This window comes from Aotus nancymaae, unplaced genomic scaffold (genome assembly GCF_030222135.1).
Source record: "Aotus nancymaae isolate 86718 unplaced genomic scaffold, 86718_ANA_hifiasm-v0.15.2.pri h1tg000040l, whole genome shotgun sequence".
NCBI lineage: Eukaryota > Metazoa > Chordata > Mammalia > Primates > Aotidae > Aotus > Aotus nancymaae.
In genome coordinates, this window is record NW_026988454.1 from 101,506,737 (window position 1) to 101,528,110 (window position 21,374).

The window sequence follows — 21,374 nt, forward strand, 5'->3', positions numbered from 1 at the left end:
GCCCTTCTGGATCTAGGGCTGTAAAGCATCTAAGAGTTTCTGCTAGGTGGGCCATGAATTGGGCAGGATTTTCATGTTTGCCCTGGGTTATTTAATTAACAGTTTTGTAAGCTGCCTGCTTAAGTCCCTCAACTAAGCAAGAGACCATACAGTCATGCTTGGCGATGTCAGTTGAGCCCACCTGGTATTGCCAAGTGGGTTCTTCCCTAGGTACTGCCCTGATGCCCTCTTGGAGGGCTGGCTCATGCTGTCTGCCAGTGTCAGCATAAGACTGAGCCAGAGTATTAACCCCATTTTGATCATCTGGGAAAGAGTAGAGATTAGAATGACATTTAAGTCATTCCAGATTAAATTGCAGGACTGAGTAGATATTGGAACTCTAGAATATGTTTAGTAGGATCCGATGAAAAGAATCCTAAGCACTGACTAATTTGGGACAGATCAGATAGAGAAAAAGGCACATGCACCCTGACTATGCCCTCTGCTCCAGCCACCTCTCAAAGGGGAAAACTGTTGCGCAGACAAGGGAGTACTAGTTTTAAGGTTGAATTGTGCCCTGGAGTGGGTATGGGATGGAGAGGTGACAAAAGAGGTATAAGGAGGACGGGATGGGCAGTGGGATTAGGGTTCAGTTTGGCTTGATGAGGGGCAGCGTGAGGGGAAGGGAAAGGTCAGAAGAGTATTGAGAGTGAAGAATCGGATCACATTGGAAACAGAGACTGGGAGCGAAGAGTGAAAAATGCCCGGACGTAAGAGACTTCAGACCACTTTCCTATTTTACAACGAAAATTGTTTGTTTAGATCCTGCAAGGTAGAAAAATCAAAGGTACAATTTTCTGGCCATTTAGAGCCATTGTTCAATTTATATTGTCACCAAGCGGTATTGCAAAAGAAAATAAGATGCTTAGGTTTTAGGTCAGGTGATAGCTGGAGGGGTTTGAGATTTTTTCAAAATGCAGGCTAAGGGAGAGGAGGGAGGAATGGAGGGTGGGATGTTGCCCATAGTTTAAGAAGAGAGGCAGAGACCAGGAAAGTGAATCTGTGATCAAGCAGTCTGGCAGGTGTCCCAGGCTAAACTTCGGTCTGTACCTGGGATGAATCAATCAGTCAAAAGGGACATCCCCTGCATTGATCTGTTACCTACAACTGTGAGGGGTGAATCAGTTAAAGGGGCATCCCCTGTGTTGATCTGTCATCTATGAGTGTGAGTGAGTGACCAGAGCAGATGTCTCTGCAATGATCAGTCACTGAGGGAAGACTGTCTTCCCAGTTCCGTGACTCATGTAGGATTTTTTCCTGACATGAACCTCACGGAAAGTCCTATCTTTCTTGTGGAGGAGACTGACAGGTAGCAAGTCGGGCTAACGAAGAGAGTTGAGGCAAACCACTTACCTGATCTGAGGATGGTGAGTGGATCTGTAGGCTGGTCTGATGAGCCTAGGTCGTAGGTAGGTCTCTTCATGGAAGAAGCACAAGGAGTAGGGACAGGGGCTTCTAGCCAGAGCAGTCAGGCAAGAAAAAGCAAAAAGGGTATTCATTCAGGAGAGGAGGAAGTCAAATTGCCTGTATTTGCAGATGATGACATGATTGTATATTTGGAAGACCCTTAGCATCTCAACCCAAAGTCTCCTGAAACTGATAAGCAACTTCAGCAAAATCTCAGGATACAAAATCAATGTGAAGAAATCACAAGCATTCCTATACACCAATAACAGACTTAAAGAGAGCCAAATCAAGAATGAACTCCTAAGCAAAAAGAACAAAGTAGGAGGCATCACACTACCGGACATCAAACTATACTACAAGGCTACAGTAATCAAAACAGCATGGTACTAGTACCAAAACAGAGATTATATAGACCAATAGAACAGAACAGAGGACTCAGAGGCAACACAACATATCTTACAACCATCTGATCTTTGACAAAGCTGACAGACAAAAACAAGTAATGGGGAAAGGATTCCCTGTTTAATAAATGGTGTTGGGAAAACTGGCTAGCCATATGCAGAAAGCAGAAACTGGACCCCTTCCTGACACCTTACACTAAAATTAACTCCAGATGGATTAAAGATACTTAAACATAAGACCTAACAGCATAAAAACCCTAGAAGAAAATCTAGGCAAAACCATTCAGGACATAGGCGTAGGCAAGGACTTCATGACCAAAACACCAAAAGCATTGGCAACAAAAGCCAAAATAGACAAATGAGACCTAATCAAACTCCACAGCTTCTGCACAGCAAAAGAAACAGTCATTAGAGTGAATCGGCAACAAACAGAATGGGAAAAAACTTTTGCAGCTTACCCATCTGACAAAGGGCTGATATCCAGAATTTACAAAGAACCAAAACAGATTTACAAGAAAAAAACAAACAAGCCCATTCAAAACTGGGCGAAGGATATGAACAGATACTTTACAAAAGAAGGCATACATGAGGCCAACAAACATGAAAAAATGCTCATCATCACTGGTCATTAGAGAAATGCAAATCAAAACTACTTTGAGATACCATCTCACGCCAGTTAGAATGGCAGTCATTAAAAAATCTGGAGACAACAGATGCTGGAGAGGATGTGGAGAAATAAATAGGAACACTTTTACACTATTGGTGAGAGTGTAAATTAGTTCAACCATTGTGGAAGACGACAGTGTGGCAATTCCTCAAGGACCTAGAAATAGAAATTCCATTTGACCCAGCAATCCCATTACTGGGTATATATCCAAAGGATTATAAATCATTCTACTATAAGGACACATGCACACGAATGTTCATTGCAGCACTGTTCACAATAGCAAAGACCTGGAACCAACCCAAATGCCCATCGATGATAGACTGTACAGGGAAAATGTGGCACATATACACCATGGAATATTATGCAGCCATCAAAAACAATGAGTTCACGTCCTTTGTAGGGACATGGATGAACCTGGAAACCATCATTCTCAGCAAACTGACACAAGAACAGAAAATCAAACACTGCATGTTCTCACTCGTAGGTGGGTGTTGAACAATGGGAACACATGGACACAGGGAGGGGAGCACTATACACTGGGGTCTGTTGGGGGGAAATAGGGAAGGGACAGCAGGGGGTGGGGAGTTGGGGAGGGATAGCATGGGGAGAAATGCCAGATATGGGTGAGGGGGAGGAAGGCAGCAAATCACACTGTCACATGTGCACCTATGCAACAATCTTTCATGTTCTTCACATGTACCCCAAAACCTAAAATGCAATACAAAAAAAAAAAAAAAGAATGAACTCCCATTTACAATTGCAACAAAGAGAATAAACCTAGGAATACAACTAACAAAGGACGTAAAGGACCTCTTCAAGGAGACCTGCAAACCACTGCTCAAGGAAATAAGAGAGGACACAAACCGAGGGAAAAACATTCCATGCTCATAGTTAGGAAGAATCAATATTGTGAAAATGGCCATACTACCCAAAGCAATTTATAGATTCAATGCTATCCCCATCAAACTACCTATGACTCCTTAAACTTCATATGGTACCAAACCAAACCAGAGCCCATGCAGCCAAGTCAATCTTAAGCAAAAAGAACAAAGCTGGAGGCATCACGCTACCTGACTTCAAACTATATTACAAAGCTACAGTAATCAAAACAGCATGGTACTGGTACCAAAACAGAGATACAGACCAATGGAACAGAAGAGAGGCTTCGGAGGCAATGCCACACATCTACAACCATATGATATTTGACAAACCTGACAAAAGTAATCGGGAAAGGATTCCCTGTTTAATAAATGGTATTGGGAAAACTGGCTAGCCGTGCGCAGAAAGCAGAAAGTGGACCCTTCCTGACACCTTACACTAAAATTAACTCCAGATGCATTAAAGAGTTAAACATAAGACCTAACACCATAAAAACCCTAGAAGAAAACCTAGGCAAAACCATTCAATACATAGGCACAGGAAGAACTTCATGACTAAAACATGAAAAGCATTGGCAATAAAAGCCAAAATAGACAAATGGGACCTAATTAAACTCTAGAGCTTCTGTATAGCAAAAGAAACAATCATTAGAGTGAACTGGCAACCAACAGAATGGGAAATAATTTTTGCTATCTACCTATCTGACAAAGGGCTAATATCCAGAATCCACAAGGAACTAAAACAGATTTACAAGAAAAAAAACAAACAGCCCCATTCAAAAGTGGGCAAAGGATATGAACAGACATTTTTCAAAAGAAAACATATATCAGGCCAACAAACATGAAAAAATGCTCATCATCACTGGTCATTAGAAAAATGCAAATCAAAACCACACTGAAGATACCATCTCACACCAGTTAGAATGGTGATCATTAAAAAATTAGAAGACAACAGATGCTGGAGAGGATGTGGAGAAATAGGAACATTTTTACACTGTTGGTGGGGGTGTAAATTAGTTCAACCGTTGTGGAAGACACTGTGGCAATTCCTCAAGGACCTAGAAATAGAAATTCCATTTGACCCAGCAATGCCGTTACTGGGTATATATCCAAAGGATTATAAATCATTCTATTACAAAGACACATGCACACACATGTTCGCTGCAGCACTGTTTACAATAGCAAACACCTGGAACCAACCCAAATACCCATCGATGATAGACTGGACAAGGAAAATGTGGCACATGTACACCATGGAATACTGTGCAGCCATAAAAAATGATGAGTTCACGTCCTTTGTAGGGACATGGATGAATCTGGAAACCATCATTCTCAGCAAACTGACACAAGAACAGAAAATCAAACACCGCATGTTCTCACCCATAGGCAATTGTTGAACAATGAGAACACATGGGCACAGGGAGGATAGCATCACACACTGGTGTCTTTTATGGGGGAATAGGCGAGGGACAGCAGTGGGTAGGGAGGTTGGGAGGGATAACATGGGGAGAAATGCCAGATATAGGTGACAGGAGGATGGAGGCAGCAAATCACATTGCCATGTATGTATATATGCAACAGTCCTGCATGATCTGCACATGTACCCCAGAACCTAAAGTGCAATAAAATATTAAAAAAAAAAAAAGATTATTTCCTTCATCTGAACTTTGTATTACCTGATGACAGTGTGCCTAGGCAATGATCTTTTTGTGATGAATTTTCCAGGTGCTCCTTGTGCTGTATTTGGACGTATAGGTCTGTAACAAGGCCAGGGAAGTTTTCCTCAATTATTTCCCCATATATGCTTTCCAGACTTTTAGATTTCTCTTCTTCCTCAGTAATATCAATTATTCTTAAATTTGGTAGTTTTTTATTTAACATAATTCCAGATTTTTGGAGGCTTTGATCATATGTTCTTATTTTTTTCTTTGTCTTTTTAAGATTAGGTTAGTTTGAAGATCTTATCTTCAAGCTCTGAATTTCTTTCTTCTACTTGTTCAATTATATTGCTGAGACTTTCCAGAGAATTTTCCATTTCTGTGTGTCCAATGTTTTCTGAATTTTTTTATGCTATCTACTTCCTTAAATATTTCTCCCTTCACTTCTTGTATCATTTTTTGGATTTCCTTGCACTGGGCTTTGCCTTTCTATGGGGCCTCTCTAATTAGCTTAATAATCTTCTGAATTCTTTTTCAGGTTTATCAGAAATTTCTTCTTTGTTTGGATCCATTCGTGGTCAGGTACTATGAATTTTGGGGGATGTTAAAGAGCCTTGTTTTGTCAAATTACCAGAGTTGGTTTTCTGGTTCCTTTTCATTTGGGTAGGCTCTGTCATAGGGAAGGTCTAGAGCTGAAGGCTCGTGTTCAGATTCTTTTCTCCCACAGTGTCTTTCCTTGATGCAATTATCTCCTGCTTTTCCTATGAATGTGGCTTTCTGTAAGCCGAGATGCAATGATTGTTCTCTCTCTTCTGGGTCTAGCCACACAGCAAGTCTACTCACTTCCAGGCTGGTACTGGGGGTTATCTGCACCGAGTCCTGTGATGTTAACTGTCTATGGGTCTCTCAGCCATGGATACCAGCACAGTATTTGGGGTATCTCCCAGGCCCTGCAGGAGCAGTTCACTTCCTTCAGAAGGTCTGTGGGTCTTCTTGGGATTCATGATTTGTCCTGCTTTAATAGTTTTTTCCTAATTCTATGAAGAATGGCTTCGGTAGTTCAATAGGAATAACATCAAATCTTTAAATTCCTTTGGGTAATATGGCCATTTCAATAACATTGATTCCTCAAACTCATGAGCATGGAACATTTTTCCATTTATTTGTGCTGTCTCTGATTTCTTTCAGCAGTGTTGTGTAGTTCTCCTTGTACAGTCTTTCGCCTCTTTGGTTAGCTGTATGCCTAGGTATTATATTTTCTTTGTGGTTACTGTAAACAAGCTTGCATTCTTACATTTGACTCTTAGCCTGGATGTTACTGATATATAGAAATGCTGATTTTTATACATTGATTTTGCATCCTCAAATCTTGCCAAAATTATCGATCAGTTCTGGTAGCTTTTTGGCAGAGTCTTTAGGGTTTTCTAAATAGAGAGTCATATCACAGTGAAGATAGATAGTTCAACTTATTTTTCTTTTTCGGATGCCTTTTATTTATTTCTCTGGCCTGATGACTCTGGCTGGATATTCCAGTAGTATTGAATAGGGATAATGTGAGGGGCATCACATTGTCTTGTTCACATTCTCGAGGAGAAAGCTTTTGCCCATTCAGTATAATGTTGGCTATGGAATTGTCATAAATGGCTCATTATTTCAAGGTGTCTTCCTTCAATGCCTTGTTTGTTGAAGGTTTTTATCATGAAGGGATGTTGGCTTTTATCAGAAAATTTTTTATGCATCTGTCACAATGATCATATGAGTTTTGCTTTTAATTCTGTTTTTGAGATGAATCACATTTATTGATTTGCATAAGTTGAACCAATTTTGCATCCCAAAAATAAAACTTACTTCATCATGGTGAATGAATTTTGTGATGTGCTGCTGGATTGTTTGTTTGTATTCTGTTAAGAATTCTTGCATCTATGTTCATTAGGGTTATTGACTTGGAGTTTTCTTTCTTGATCGTGTCTTTGCCAAATTTTGGTATTAGGCTGATGCTGCCTTCCTAGAATGAGTCAGGGAGGAGTCCCAAAGGCTCTCGACAATCGCAGGTCAAGTTCGTAGCTGGACTGACCATTAAGAGTTGTCAAAAGTTAGGGTGACAGGTTCAGGCTGTTGTCCCTCCTTGGCCCATTGTTGAATGCAAACTACTTCCAGAAAAGAGGAGTAAACTTAGATGATGCCACATTCTCGGGCTAAAGTAATTCCCAAAGAATGCTTATAAGTAAAGTCGACTTGCCAGCAGCACTTGAAATAGTGAAAGGAGGGTGAAAAGCCTTTCCACCTAAAGGGAGATCTGGATGGACACTACAGCATCTACTGCACACCCCATATGTTCATATTTGAACATATTTCTACTTCCAATTCATGAATGTAGTTATACATAAAATCACCATGATGATTTTGCCCCTAGGTACTAGCTCCCTCCTCAAGATTTATACTGAAGTAATTTTACTTTAGTGTATTCGGGAAACAAGGACTCGAATATTTCACACAAATGCATAAATAAAATTCATTTGTTGAGTCATAATTCTCAAAAGAAATGCAAATATATCTACACACAAATTTGTACATGAACCATTATAGCAGAAGTATTCATACTAGCCAAAAAATGGAAACAACCCAAAGGTGAGTCAAATGATGAATAGATCCATGCAATAGAATGTTATTCAGCAATAAAAAGGGGTGAAATACTGACACATGTTACATCATAGCGGAATGTTAAGAAAATTATACCAAATTGAAGAAGCCAATCACGAAAGATGACATATCATATGTTTGCATTTTTATAACATGTCCACAATAGGTAAATCTAGGAGGATAGAAAGTAATGTTAGTATTTCCCTAGCACTGAAGATATAATAGAGACGAATTGCTAAGAGGTAAGGTGTTTCTTTTTGGGGTAACAAATTATTCTAAAATTAATTGTAGTAATGATTGAATAACTTTGTGAACATATTGAAATCCTGAATTGTATTTTTAAATAAATTGTGTATGATATGTGAAGTTTACCTCAATAAAGCTGTTTGTTAAATAATTAATAAAGAAATCATGGGAAATTAGTATACAGATAGCTGCATCGAAATGATATGTGTGAATGTCTAAGGATGGGGTAGGTGCTGTAGAGACTATAGTGTGGAAAAGAGCATGTCAATGATTATTTGCTCCTGAATTTCAATACTTTGTCCTCAACCACAAAAGTTACAGAGGTTCCTACACAGCTTCTGCAAATTTCATCTGCCACTTGTAAATTCAAAATACAAGCGGAAATGTCAAGATCAACAACACTTTATACTTTCCTTCTCTCTGAGATATTGGCCTCTCAAGTCCTTCCTTCCATGGTATTTCCCTTTAACATGTAAATAGAATTTTATCTGAATTCTATCTAGCCATCTTAATATGAGATTTGGTCTCCAACAAGCTACTCTGCTGTTATTACGAACAAATCTATCAGTCTATTTTGTTTTAACTGAACTTTATCTGGGTTTCTACTAATATTATATTGCAACAATACCTAGCCCCACAGATGTTATATGGTGATTTTGTTTGAATTACAAAAAGTAAACCCTCTTGGTTTACGGATTTTTTTAAAGCACACCTTTTTTGAGCAGACAGCTTGGGGAAAAATTTTGGATTAAATTTTCAGGCTGTACTCCACTCTATCGGCTAGACTTCATCAATTTTCAGATAGACTTTGTCAATAGACAATGTGCATAATCATATATGGTGACCCTGTGCCTACTACTATGTGCTTAGTAAATAGTTGTTAAATCAATGTATGAATTTTATATTTGTATGGGGAATTTGACTTCACCCACTTTCTGTTTTACTTCTACATGTAGACTTTGTCCACTTGAACCACATAAATATTAAAAAGTACATAGTGAATGTATCAAAATAAAACAATGGAAATATCACCAAATTTTATGAACTAAAATATTCCGATATTTATATAGTTGTTTTGTTGCTAAGTTGCTAAAGTTCCACATTTAAGATATTTATAGACTGACATGTGACGGTTGGTCTTATACACAATACATAATTACCATCCAGTTTTTTCTTATCCTATATAACAACTAAACATCAGAAACACTATGTTAACATCCAAGTTGACCTGCATGGCCTCAGAACCAATTTCTCCTTTATCTTGATCTATTATTTTCCAAGGTCCCAAGCCATGGAATGATTTATAAGGAACTAATAATTACTTAGTAGGCATTTAATAACTATTCATAGCATTGAATGGCCTACTGCTTTATTTTCCTATTTTCTCCTTTATGTCCCACATGTAATTTATCAAAGTCACTAATTTACTCACCACAATATCACTCACATTCTTTATACTTTTATCTAGTGGCTAAAAAAGTATAGGACAAAATTACATCAGCCCTGTATTACATTATTAGCTTTCAAATACTCCAGTCATTTTGAAGCTGGTACTAATGATATTATCATATTATCTATGACTATACCAACAAAGAAATAAACTATGTCTGAGTAACACATAGAATTCAGTTAAGAGTAGATTCTCCATAAGAGAGCAATAAAGTAAAATTTAAATATGGTAATGGAAAGACTGTAAAAATTTAAAAGGTAAAAATAAAAATTAGTAAGTAAGTATTCATAGTATTGGAATAACAAAAAGAAGGATTTATATCTGGTAAAGTTTGGTAATCATTGAAGCATAAACACTAAGCCAATTAAAAATATGTAAAATTTAAAAGTTAATACACAAAAGTATAAACATATTACTTAGAAAGTTTACAGTTAGTAACAGGACAAGTTTATGAAAGCGTGTGTAAGTTTTTTGAGTAGGGAATCAGGGTAGTAGTAAGGGTTTGGTACTGGAAACTTCATGTTACAAGCCATGTAAAATTTTTTACTTAAAAATGGTATATTTATTTCATGTTACAAGCCATGTAGAATTGTTTTATTTTTTAAAAAACATATAGGTTTTCTGGCCATGAATGAGTAATGGCACTACAATATTCTTATTGCCATAAACAATTGGAACATAGGGAAAAATCTGGAAAAACAAAAAATAAAGTAATAATACAATTTCCAAAATTCAATAAACATGATTAAACATGGAAAAAAATTATGAGAAACCATGCCCAATAATCAGGTTAAAAATGAGTGAAAGGAAACCAGCCAAGAAAGAAATCATAGAGATTGTATGATCAGCATAAAAGGACATTAAAACTGTTATTTTCAGTTTGGCCAAGGACTGAAAGAAAAGTTAAATAGGAGAAAAGTGGAAACTAAAGAAGAATCTAGTATAGAAATAATCAACAAAAAGTCAACTAATAAAAACAAGTAGAACTTCTAAAAATAAAAATATATTTCAACTATGTTTAACAACATATTACACACTGCAGTAGAAAAAAATCATTGAACTTGACAGGCATAGAAACTATGCTAAAAGAAAAATATAAAATGCTGAGAAAAAAATGAACAGAGACTCAATAACCTATAGACTCAATGACCTAAATGGATCAAAATTGCAAGTAATTGGAGTTTCAAAAATAGAGAAATAAATAAGAACAGAACAATTATTTGAAGAAATAATCAAATTATCCAGATTTGAAGAAATATATCAAACCATATATCTAATAATCTTAATGAGGCCTAATAAAAAGAAAATTATCACTGACTTCTCATCAGAAACAATGTAAAGTGGAAGGCAATGGAAAAACATCTTTTAAGTGCTAAATTAAAAGAAAAAAACAAAACCTTCAATGCATAACTCCAAATCCAACAAAAATATTACTCAAAATAGTATAAATGAATGATATTTTTAGGCCAAAAAATAACCTAATGGAATATGCTTTAATTAGATCTACATTATAAGACGTGTTAAAGTAAGCTCTTCAGGTGATAACTTGGAACTGCAAGAGGGAATGAAGAGGGTGAGGAGAGGGATGAGCATAATGATGAGGAAAGTTTAGAAAACAGCACAGCAGCAGCAGAGAAGAAAGGTATTGTGGCAGCTTAACTGGAATGTTATCTGTAATTTAAGTTGGAATCTTCATCTATCTGAGATTGCCTGTATTTACACACACACGCACACACGCATGCACAAACATATCTTCAAAAATTTTTCTCTCTTGCAAGGTTTAGCTTAATTTAAGATATATTTTTTCAATAGAAGTTTTATTCAAAGAAAATCCGGTGCAGAAGGCCAATATAGAGAGCATGTACAAGTAAAATTGTTCCCTACTAACAAGGGAGCAGAAACCCTATTCATAGTCTTTCTCCTCTTGCTAAACAAAGTTTCTCTCAGAAAACTTAGTTTCCTCAGATAACAGAGGATGAAAACCATTGATTTAATCAACTGGTATTGCTAGCTTTAAAAATCCCTATTTTTTACATTTCTAAAACTTTTACCAAATTATTAATAAGATGGGACCTAAAAAGATAATTTCAAAAACAAATAATAAATCCACAATGAAAATGAAAATATTGAAGTTGTTTTTGTAACACTGATTGACTATTTCTTAACTGATTCCAAACCAACTTTATTCGTTTTCAAAGTTCACTAATCTAAAAAGTCACTTAAATTGGGCTGAATCAGCTACAGTCGACGGCACAGATTGCCATTTAAAAACAAAAGTGGTGGATTCCCTCCTTTTGAGGAAATCCTCCCCAAATCATTTTATGACACCAACATCATCCTGATACCAAAACCCGGCAGAGACTCAACAAGAAAAGAAAACTTCAGGCCAATATCCATGATGAACATAGATGCAGAAATCTTCAATAAAATACTGGCAAACCAATTGCAGCAGCACATCAAAAAGCTTATCCACCATGATCAAGTAGGATTCATCCCGGGGATGCAAGGCTGGTTCAACATATGCAAGTCTATAAATGTAATTCACCACATAAACAGAACCAAAGACAAAAACCTCATGATTATCTCAATAGATGCAGAGAAGGCCTTTGACAAAATTAACCAGCCCTTTATACTAAAAACTCTTGATAAACTAGGTATTGAAGGAACGTATCTCAAAATAATAAAAGCGATTTATGACAAACCCACAGCCAATATCATACTAATGGGCAAAAACGGGAAGCATTCCCTTTGAAATATGGCACTAGACAAGGATGCCCTCTCTCACCACTCCTATTCAATATAGTACTGGAAGTTCTAGCCAGAGCAATCAGGCAAGAAAAAGAAATAAAGGATGTTCACTTAGGAAAGGAGGAATTCAAATTGTCTCTATTTGCAGATGACATGATTATATATCTAGAAGAACCTATTGTCTCAGCCCAAAATCTCCTGAAACTGATAAGCAACTTCAGCTAAGTCTCAGGATACAAAATCAATATGCAAAAATCACAAGCATTCCTATACATCAATAACAGACTTAAAGACAGTCAAATGAAGAACAAACTGCTATTCACAATTGCTACTAAGAGAATAAAATACCTAGGAATACAACTAACGAAGAACGTAAAGGACCTCTTCAAGGAGAACTACAAACCACTGCTCAATGAAATAAGAGAGGACACAAACAGATGGAGAAACATTCCAAGCTCATGGTTGGGAAGAATCAGTATCATAAAAATGGCCATACTGCCCAAAGTAATTTACAGATTCGCTATCCCCATCAAGCTACCAAGACCTTCTTCACAGAACTGGAAAAAACCACCTTAAACTTCATATGGAACCAAAAAACAGCCAGCATAGACAAGACAATCCTAAGCAAAAAGAACAAAGCTGGAGACATTACGCTACCTGACTTCAAACTATATTACAAAGCTACAGTAATCAAAACAGCATGGTACTGGTACCAAAACAGAGATGCAGACCAATGGAACACAACAGAGGATTCGGAGGCAATGCCACACATCTACAACCATATGATCTTTGACAAACCTTACAAAAACATTCAATAGGGAAAGGATTCCCTGTTTAATAAATGGTGTTGGGAAAACTGGCTAGCCATGTGCAGAAAGTAGAAACTGTACCCCTTCCTGACACCTTACACTAAAATTAACTCCAAATGCATTAAAGACTTAAACATAAGACTTAACACCATAAAAACCTTAGAAGAAAACCTAGGCAAAACCATTCAAGACACAGGCATAGGCAAGGACTTTATGACTAAACCACCAAAAGCATTAGCACAAAAGCCAAAATAGACAAATGGGATCTAATTAAACTCCAGAGCTTCTGCACAGCAAAAGAAACAGTCCTTAGAGTTATCTGGCAACAAACAGAATGGGAAAAAAACTTTGCAATCTACCATCTGACAATTGACTTATCTCTAAAATCTACAAAGAATTAAAACAGATTTACAAGAAAAAAACAAACCCATTGAAAAGTGGGCAAAGGATATGAACAGACACTTTTCAAAAGAAAACATGTATCAGGCCAACAAAAATATGACAAAATGCTCATCATCACTGGTCATCAGAGAAATGCAAATCAAAACTACATTGACGTACCATCTCACACCAGTTAGAATGGTGATCATTAAAATATCTGGAGACAACCGATGCTGGAGAGGATACAGAGAAATAGGAACACTTTTACACTGTTTGTGGGAGTGTAAACTAGTTCAACCATTGTGGAAGACAGTGTGGCAATTCCTCAAGGACCTAGAAATAGAAATTCCATTTGACCCAGCAATCCCATTACTGGGTATATATCCAAAGGATTATAAATTGTGCTATTATAAGGACACATGCACACGAATGTTCACTGCAGCACAGTTTACAATAGCAAAGACCTGGAACCAGCCCAAATGCCCATCGATGATAGACTGGACAGGAAAAATGTGGCACATATACACCATGGAATACTATGCAGCCATAAAAAATGATGACTTCATGTCTTTTATAGGGACACGGATGAATCTGGAAACCATCATTCTCAGTAACCTGACACAAGAACAGAAAATGAAACACTGCATGTTCTCACTTATAGGTGGATGTTGAACAATGAGAACACATGGACACAGGGAGGGGAGCATCACACACTGAGGTCTGTGGTGTGGGGGGAACTAGGGGAGGGACAGTGTGGGATAGAGAGTTGGGGAGGGTTAACATGGGGAGAAATGCCAGATATAGATGATGGGGATGGAGGCACAAACCACAGTGCTGTGTATGTACCTATGCAACAATCCTGAATATTCTTTAGAAGTACCCCGGAACCTAAAATGCAATAAAAAATATATAGAGAGAGAAATAATAATAAAAATAAAAATAAACAGAGGTGGTAATAACAATATAAAAAGAAATAACTTTAAATTACTGATTCAAAAGTAAAAGGAAAGGTTAATAGGTACAAAAATGTAATTAGATACAATGAATAAGAGCTAGTATTTGATAGTACAACAGGGTGACTATGAGTCAGCAATAATTGGTTGTATATTTTAGATTAACTGAAGGAGTAAAATTAGAATACTCGGGCCAGGCGTGGTGGCTCAAGCCTGTAATCCCAGCACTTTGGGAGGCCGAGGTGGGTGGATCACGAGGTCAAGAGATCGAGACCATCCTGGTCAACATGGTGAAACCCCATCTCTACTAATACAAAAAATTAGCTGGGCATGGTGGCGCATGCCTGTAGTCCCAGCTACTCAGGAGGCTGAGGCAGGAGAATTGCCTGAACCCAGGAGGCGGAGGTTGCGGTGAGCTGAGATCGCGCCATTGCACTCCAGCCTGGGTAACAAGAGCGAAACTCTGTCTCAAAAAAAAAAAAAAAATTAGAATACTCATAAATCAAATGATTGTTTGAAGTGCTTATTACACATTGTATGTCTGTATCAAAATATCTCATGTACCACATAAATATGTATACCTACTATGTATCCATAAAATCAAAAATAATTTTATTTTTTGGGACAGAGTCTGGCTCTGTCACCAGGCTGGAGTGCAGTGGCACAATCTCGGCTCACTGCGACCTCTGCTTCCCAGTTTCAAGTGATTCTCCTGCCTCAGCCTCCCGAGTAACTAGGACTACAGGCATGCCACCATGCCCAGCTAATTTTTGTATTTTTAGTAAAGACAGGGTTTCACCATGTCGGTCAGGATAGTGTCTACCTCTTGACCTTGTAATCCACCTGGCTTCAGACTCCCAAAGTACTGAGATTACAGGCATGCACCACCGAGCCCAACCTAGTAATTTTTTTAAGTAAAAAAATCACACATACAAAAATAAATTTAAAAATAAAAACTCAATTGGAAAAGGCCTTTCAACTCAAAATAAATGGTGCCTTAATATCGGATTAACCAAAATTTAGATATTCTTCAAGTAATTGTGTCTCTAATATGTGAAGAGGATTAAAAAATGAACACTTCTCATACTTTCATGTATTTTCATAGCATCAAATGTTTAGACACATGATTTTGAAAAAAAATAATGTGTTTGTATTTAAAATTATTTAGTTATAAATCTAGAATATTGTATACAACAGTCTATGCTATCATCATGAGGGCCCTATGTCTAAACTTTGTGTAACTGCTATTAAATACTAATATGGAAATTGCTTATAGAGTATGGATAATCCACTGATTTCAACTTTCTTTAAAGGAACAAGAGCTAAAGCCATCAAATGCCAGAGAGAGAATTAAATATTACTCTATTAACATGGAGGTAAAATAAAACATTGAAGATATATTTAGAAATTTAAGACAACGTTTGAAATTTTAAAAAAAGTGAGAATTCTGTTATATTGCTCAGTACCATGAATTATATTCCCACTATTATGAGTTGGCCTACTATATTGCTATTTTACATTATTTAGAAATAACCAGAAGTTATTATTTCATTATTTGTCCTGGATTAAAAATAAGAAGTGTATTTGAGAAATCACAGTAGCACATGTGACTATAATTTTTTTTAATGAAGATATCATGCAATGGTACCATTCTTATAATCTAATGCAGATATTTTTTTATTTCTTGTGTTTATTATATGTTTTATATCATAACTTGTCATATGAATTGTGTATGTTAATTCCCCTTCTAATATTTTTAAGAATCCTGTCCCAGAAATGTAATTAACTAGATTATTTTAAACACAAATTCAAGGAAAAAAACGTTTCCCAGCACTCGAAATGATCTAAAAATCATGAACTTAGAGTTTAATATTAAGGCTCAGTATTTGAGTTCAGATTTCACTTATGTTTTACAAAATGAAATGTTAATATATGCTTCATTATTTTTAATAAATTATTTTTTATTTGGAAACTAAATATATTAAATAAAAGACAAAAACAGTATCTACTATCAACGATCACCATCATATTATAAAAGCAGGAACATTTGAAATAAATGAAAATGGAATAAATTTAGGCTCTTTATGGAAAATTTCTTCTTTTGATTTTTAACTTTGTTTTAATTGAACTTTTAAATTTTATTTTCATATAAATGATAAATTCATCGTGGTTCCAGCACTTAAAATACACAAAAGAACATTCAGTCCAGTCTTCCCATTTTGGTCACTCATATGCCCAGTTCCCTTTCTCTCATTTTTGTTTTTTTCTCAACACATTTTTAAAGTATCGGTTTCTTTTAACTTTTAAGTTCAGGGGTACATGTGCAGGTTTGTTACATAGGGACACTGGTGGTTGCAGGGGTTTGTTATACAGATTATTTAATCACTCAGGTATTAAGCCTCGTACCCATTAGTTACCTTTCCTCATTCTCTCCTTCCTCTCACCCTCCACACGCCAATAGGCAATAGACCTAGTGCATGTTGTTCCCCTCTATGTGTCCAGCTATTCTCATCCTTTAGCTTCCACTTCTAAGTGAGAATATGTGGTATTTGGTTTTCTTTTTCTGTGTTAGTTTTCTAAGGATAATGGCCTCCAGCTCCATTCATGTCCCTGCAAAAGACATGAACTTGTTCTTTTTTATGGCTGCATAATATTCCAAGGTGTCTATGTACTACTTTTTCTTTGTCCAATCTATTATTGATGGATATTTAAGTTGATTCACTGCCTCTGCTCTTGTGAATAGTGTTGCAGTGAACATGCATATGTATGTGTCTTTATTATAGAATGATTTATATTCCTTTGGGTATGTACCCAGTGATGGCATTGCTGGATCAAATGGTATTTCTTGGTTAGGTCTTGGAGGAATTGCTATATTGTCATCCACAATGGCTGAACTAATTTACACTCCCACCAATGGTGTATAAGCATTCCTTTGCCTCCACAACCTTGCTAGCATCTTTTATTCTTTTACTTTTTAATAATAGCCATTTGGACTGGTGTAAGATGGTATGTCATGGTTTTGATTTACATTTCTCTAATGATCAGCGATGTTGAACTTTTTTTTTTATATGATTTTTGGCCACATGTATGTCTTCTTTTGAAAAGTGTCTGTTCATGTCCTTTGCTCACATTTTTATGAGATTGTTTGTATATTTAAAGTGAAACAAAAGTGGGAATTTATTTGGAAGCTAAATAACTATTCCAAACAGTACTACAAAAAGATAATGTGTGATAGAACCAGAGAGTGGTCAGTCTACTAAAATATAAGAAGTGAAGGAATTCTGAATGCACTTAAATGTGAAATCTAATGGCTGGGAACTTTTTCTTGCCATTTTTCAAAGCCCAAGGTAAATAAAGTAACTTGCATTTTAAATTCATAATGTGTAAATGAAATTGAATCATAGAATTCTGAAAAGTATCTCAATAGTCATAGAATCATTTCCTTTATTGACCAATTTTCATAGCTCTCTTGTGTCTTTACATTACTTTAAAAGGTATCACTTTCTCTTTTTTTATAATGAATAATAAGTATATTAACAGAGAAAAATACTACAATGTAAATATACTTTTATGCCATTGCTGAGCTATGTCACTAACATTACAATCAAAAGTATTTTTGTAAGAACATTTTATTTTTTTTTAATAGTAAACTATAATGTTTCAGGAGATACAGGCATCAACTTTATTTTTAAATTTATAAAACTAAGTTAATGTATAACTGCAGTAAAAATTAAATCTAAAAAAGGTAAATAAAAAAAGATTAATAAAGCTCAGATAAACTCTTAACAATTACAAATCAATACTTTCCCAGCTGCAGCATATAAGAGCCAAGTGTTTCTATTAAATGGTTTCTTTGGAATCTACTTGACTTGTCTGTAAACTTACTGTTTGAAATGCTGTTTTATTTTCTAGGTCAGTCATTTTTTCACATTTGACAGAGTATTACTAGGTGAGAGTCTTTGCAGTACATTTGAGCCTATAGCAAGAGGAAGAAAAAAAACTTTCAACGTTTTTAAACTAAGATTATAATTTAAAAAGTAAAATGAAATATATCCATCCTGAAATTTCTAAAAAAGACAAAGGCCTTATTCTATTAATTATTTACAATATTATATTCAATAAGATACAGAGGCTTGAGATGCAAATCGTGTATAATTTATACTATAATATATTTTTCAGTGTGTAAGTTTAGTGGTTTATCTGGTCATAATTTGGTCCTCCTAAGCTTAAACTTTTTAGTAATATTAATAGCTTATAAGAGGACAGAACTTGAATGAATGCTTATTTCTAACTATCAAATTCTGATCTGTACTTTTATTTCTCTTTTTCTCATAAATATAAATTTAGATACACATAATTACTAGTATAATATTGTATGTTCATGATGATTTTTGTTCACCAAATAGAATGTTCTTCAATGTATTTATTTTCTCTTCTTGCTCTTGGATCCTTAGCATCTTTTTTTTTTTTAAATCATTTTATCCCTAACGTATTCCTAAGGAGGATAGGCTTCAGAACGCACAAGGCATGCAAAATATATTACGAATATTTATAGATTACTTTGTTAGCTTTGGTCCCTAGACAAGCAATTCTTCTTAATGTTTTGATAGCTATAGATAGGGCAAGGTATTTGATGTCTGAGAGAAAATACTGCAAGAAACAGGCCAAAGATGGAAAAATGTAGTGTCTTGATCGGAAGGATGAGTGAATTAGCTTTTCTACTATTTTTCCTTGATGATTTACTGTAATTACATAATTTTTTCTTTATTCAAGTATTAGTGACTATGCAATCTATACAGTGCTAAGATACACAGCCATAACTTTTGACAAATAAGGTGACATTTTTTCCTACTAATGTTTAAAATAAATTTTATTGTGTATATTTAAGGTATGGGCCACATGATGTTATGAGATACATATGGGTAGTAAAATTGTAACTATAGTCAAGCAAATTAACATCCATTATTACACATAGTTACCCATTTTTCATGTGTGTGTGGCAAGAGCAGCTAAAATCTATTCACTCAGTAAAAGTCCCAAATACAATGCAATATTTTTAACTATAGGCCTTATGTTATACATTAGGTCTGTAGATTTGTTTATTCTAAATATCTTATGCTTTGTATCTCTTGACCTAAATCTGCACATTTTCTCCCCACCCCCAGTCTCAGACCTTGGCTTTGTACCCACAGTTCTATTCTCTATTTCTGTGTATTTGAGTTCATTTTTCAGAGTCTATATAAGTGAGATAATTATATATGTTTGTGTCTGACTTATTTCACTTCATATAATATCTTTCATCTAGGTTGTGACTAATGTCAGGATTTCCTTCTTTTTTAAGGCTGAATAACATTTTATTACATATGCATTTGTGTGTAGACAAACATAATTTCTTTATAATTTTGCCCATGTTCATTGTAGCATTATTCATAATAGCCAAGATATAGAAAAATCCTATTACTTTTAGGATTGATATTTATGAAAATAGTTGAATTAATGTACTATCAATATGCTGAATAAATCAAATCAGTCTCGATATCCAATTGCATGCCTTGACCAGTTTGAAGCAGGAATAATACATACAAGAAAATAATATAAATTCTCTCTGCACCTTTCTCTCTTTCTCTCTCTCCTAGATCCCTGTACCAGTCAAGAATTTTACTGGCTGCATAGAAGTTATAGAAATAAATAACTGGAGATCTTTCATTCCATCCAAGGCAGTGAAAAACTATCACATTGACAATTGCAGGTAAAATAGCAGTAGTGATCTTTCAAACAACCTGTTCAAATAACCACACCAAAAGGTATCACTTCTAACGGAAACAATCTAATCAAGTCTGTATTATATTTCCTTCCTTTTGTTTTTGCTTCACATTCCCACATTCTATTAACTCTCTTACAGATTACTGAATTTTAAGCTATATCCCAATTAAGATGGATCATTACTTAAAAATGGTATCTTCTTTGTGATATATACATATACCATCCAACAAATAATCAGTCACAGTCAGAAATCATCATCTATCAGGGTTAGGTTAAAAGTTAAGCACGCTAACAAGCATGCCTGTGGTATACTGTGTAGAGTGCTAAACTACATCCTTTCTCCAAATTATCACTGTCAAAGAGTTGTCCTGGTGCTTCAGTTTCCATTATTGGAGACGTATTTCTTTCAGGCTCTGCATCTGGCTACAGAAATCCCCAAATGTGGCTTTGAATTGGGTGAACTAAAGACATAGCACATTTCAGACAGTATTAGGCACTCATGCATTGCTACAAAGTGGTTAAAATTTTGTTTTTTCCCTGATATTGTTAAGAGGGAACTCAGACAATTAAAATGACCCTTTATAAAAGGGGTCATTTGGGGAGTTTTGTGGTAAATTAGAAAAGGAGAAGATGGCATGGTTAGGCAGGATATTTGATCACAGGAAAGCATAAAAGCTCACATATTCTTATGTGAGAAATGCAAATCAAAACTACAGTGAAGTACAGTGAGGTCATACCTTACTGTAGTTTTGATTTGCATTTCCCTATTAGTGTTATTGAGCATCTTTTCATGTATATACTGTATATTTGCATATCTTTTCTTGAGAAGATTTTTTGATTTTTTTTTGTCCATTTTTGAATTGGATCGTTTGTTTAGTTTTAGGAATTCTCCATACACTCTAGACATTAATCCCTTATCACATATATAATTTACAGTATTTTCTTCCATTCTCTGAGTTGTCTTTTTACTGTTGATAGTATCTTTTGATGCACAGATTTTTTTAGTTTTCATGAAGTCTAACGTCTTTTTTCATTGCATGTACATTTGGTGTCATATCCATATTCAAGAAATAACTGCCAAATTCTATGTTATGAGCTTTTTTCGCTGTTTTCTACTAAGAGCTTTAAAGTTCAGTTTTTTGAGTCCATTTTTAGTTAATTGTTGTATATGGTGTTAGGTAAGAGTCCAACTATTTGGGCCATTCTCTTGCATGTGGATATCCAGTTTCTCCAGCACCATGTGTTCATAAGACCAGACCATTCTTTCCCCATTGAATAGACTTGACACCGTTTTCAAAAATCATATATGTTAGGGTTTATTTCTGGTCTCCTTA

At 35.5% G+C, this 21,374-nt stretch overlaps 1 protein-coding gene and 1 long non-coding RNA gene across 4 annotated transcripts in view; one reads left to right on the forward strand and one right to left on the reverse strand.

Moving 5' to 3' along the window:
- Positions 1-21,374, forward strand: part of EYS (eyes shut homolog) — a 2,025,572-nt gene that overhangs the window by 1,394,229 nt on the left and 609,969 nt on the right. The window contains 1 exon segment of the mRNA XM_021676159.2: positions 19,914-20,026. Coding sequence (XP_021531834.2) covers positions 19,914-20,026 — 113 coding nt within the window.
- Positions 1-21,374, reverse strand: part of LOC105723026 (uncharacterized) — a 277,237-nt gene that overhangs the window by 584 nt on the left and 255,279 nt on the right. For all 3 annotated transcript variants that reach the window (XR_010336706.1, XR_001108725.3, XR_010336707.1), the window contains one exon: positions 1,393-1,494. This is a non-coding gene — a long non-coding RNA (uncharacterized LOC105723026). The remainder of the gene's footprint in view (positions 1-1,392; positions 1,495-21,374) is intronic.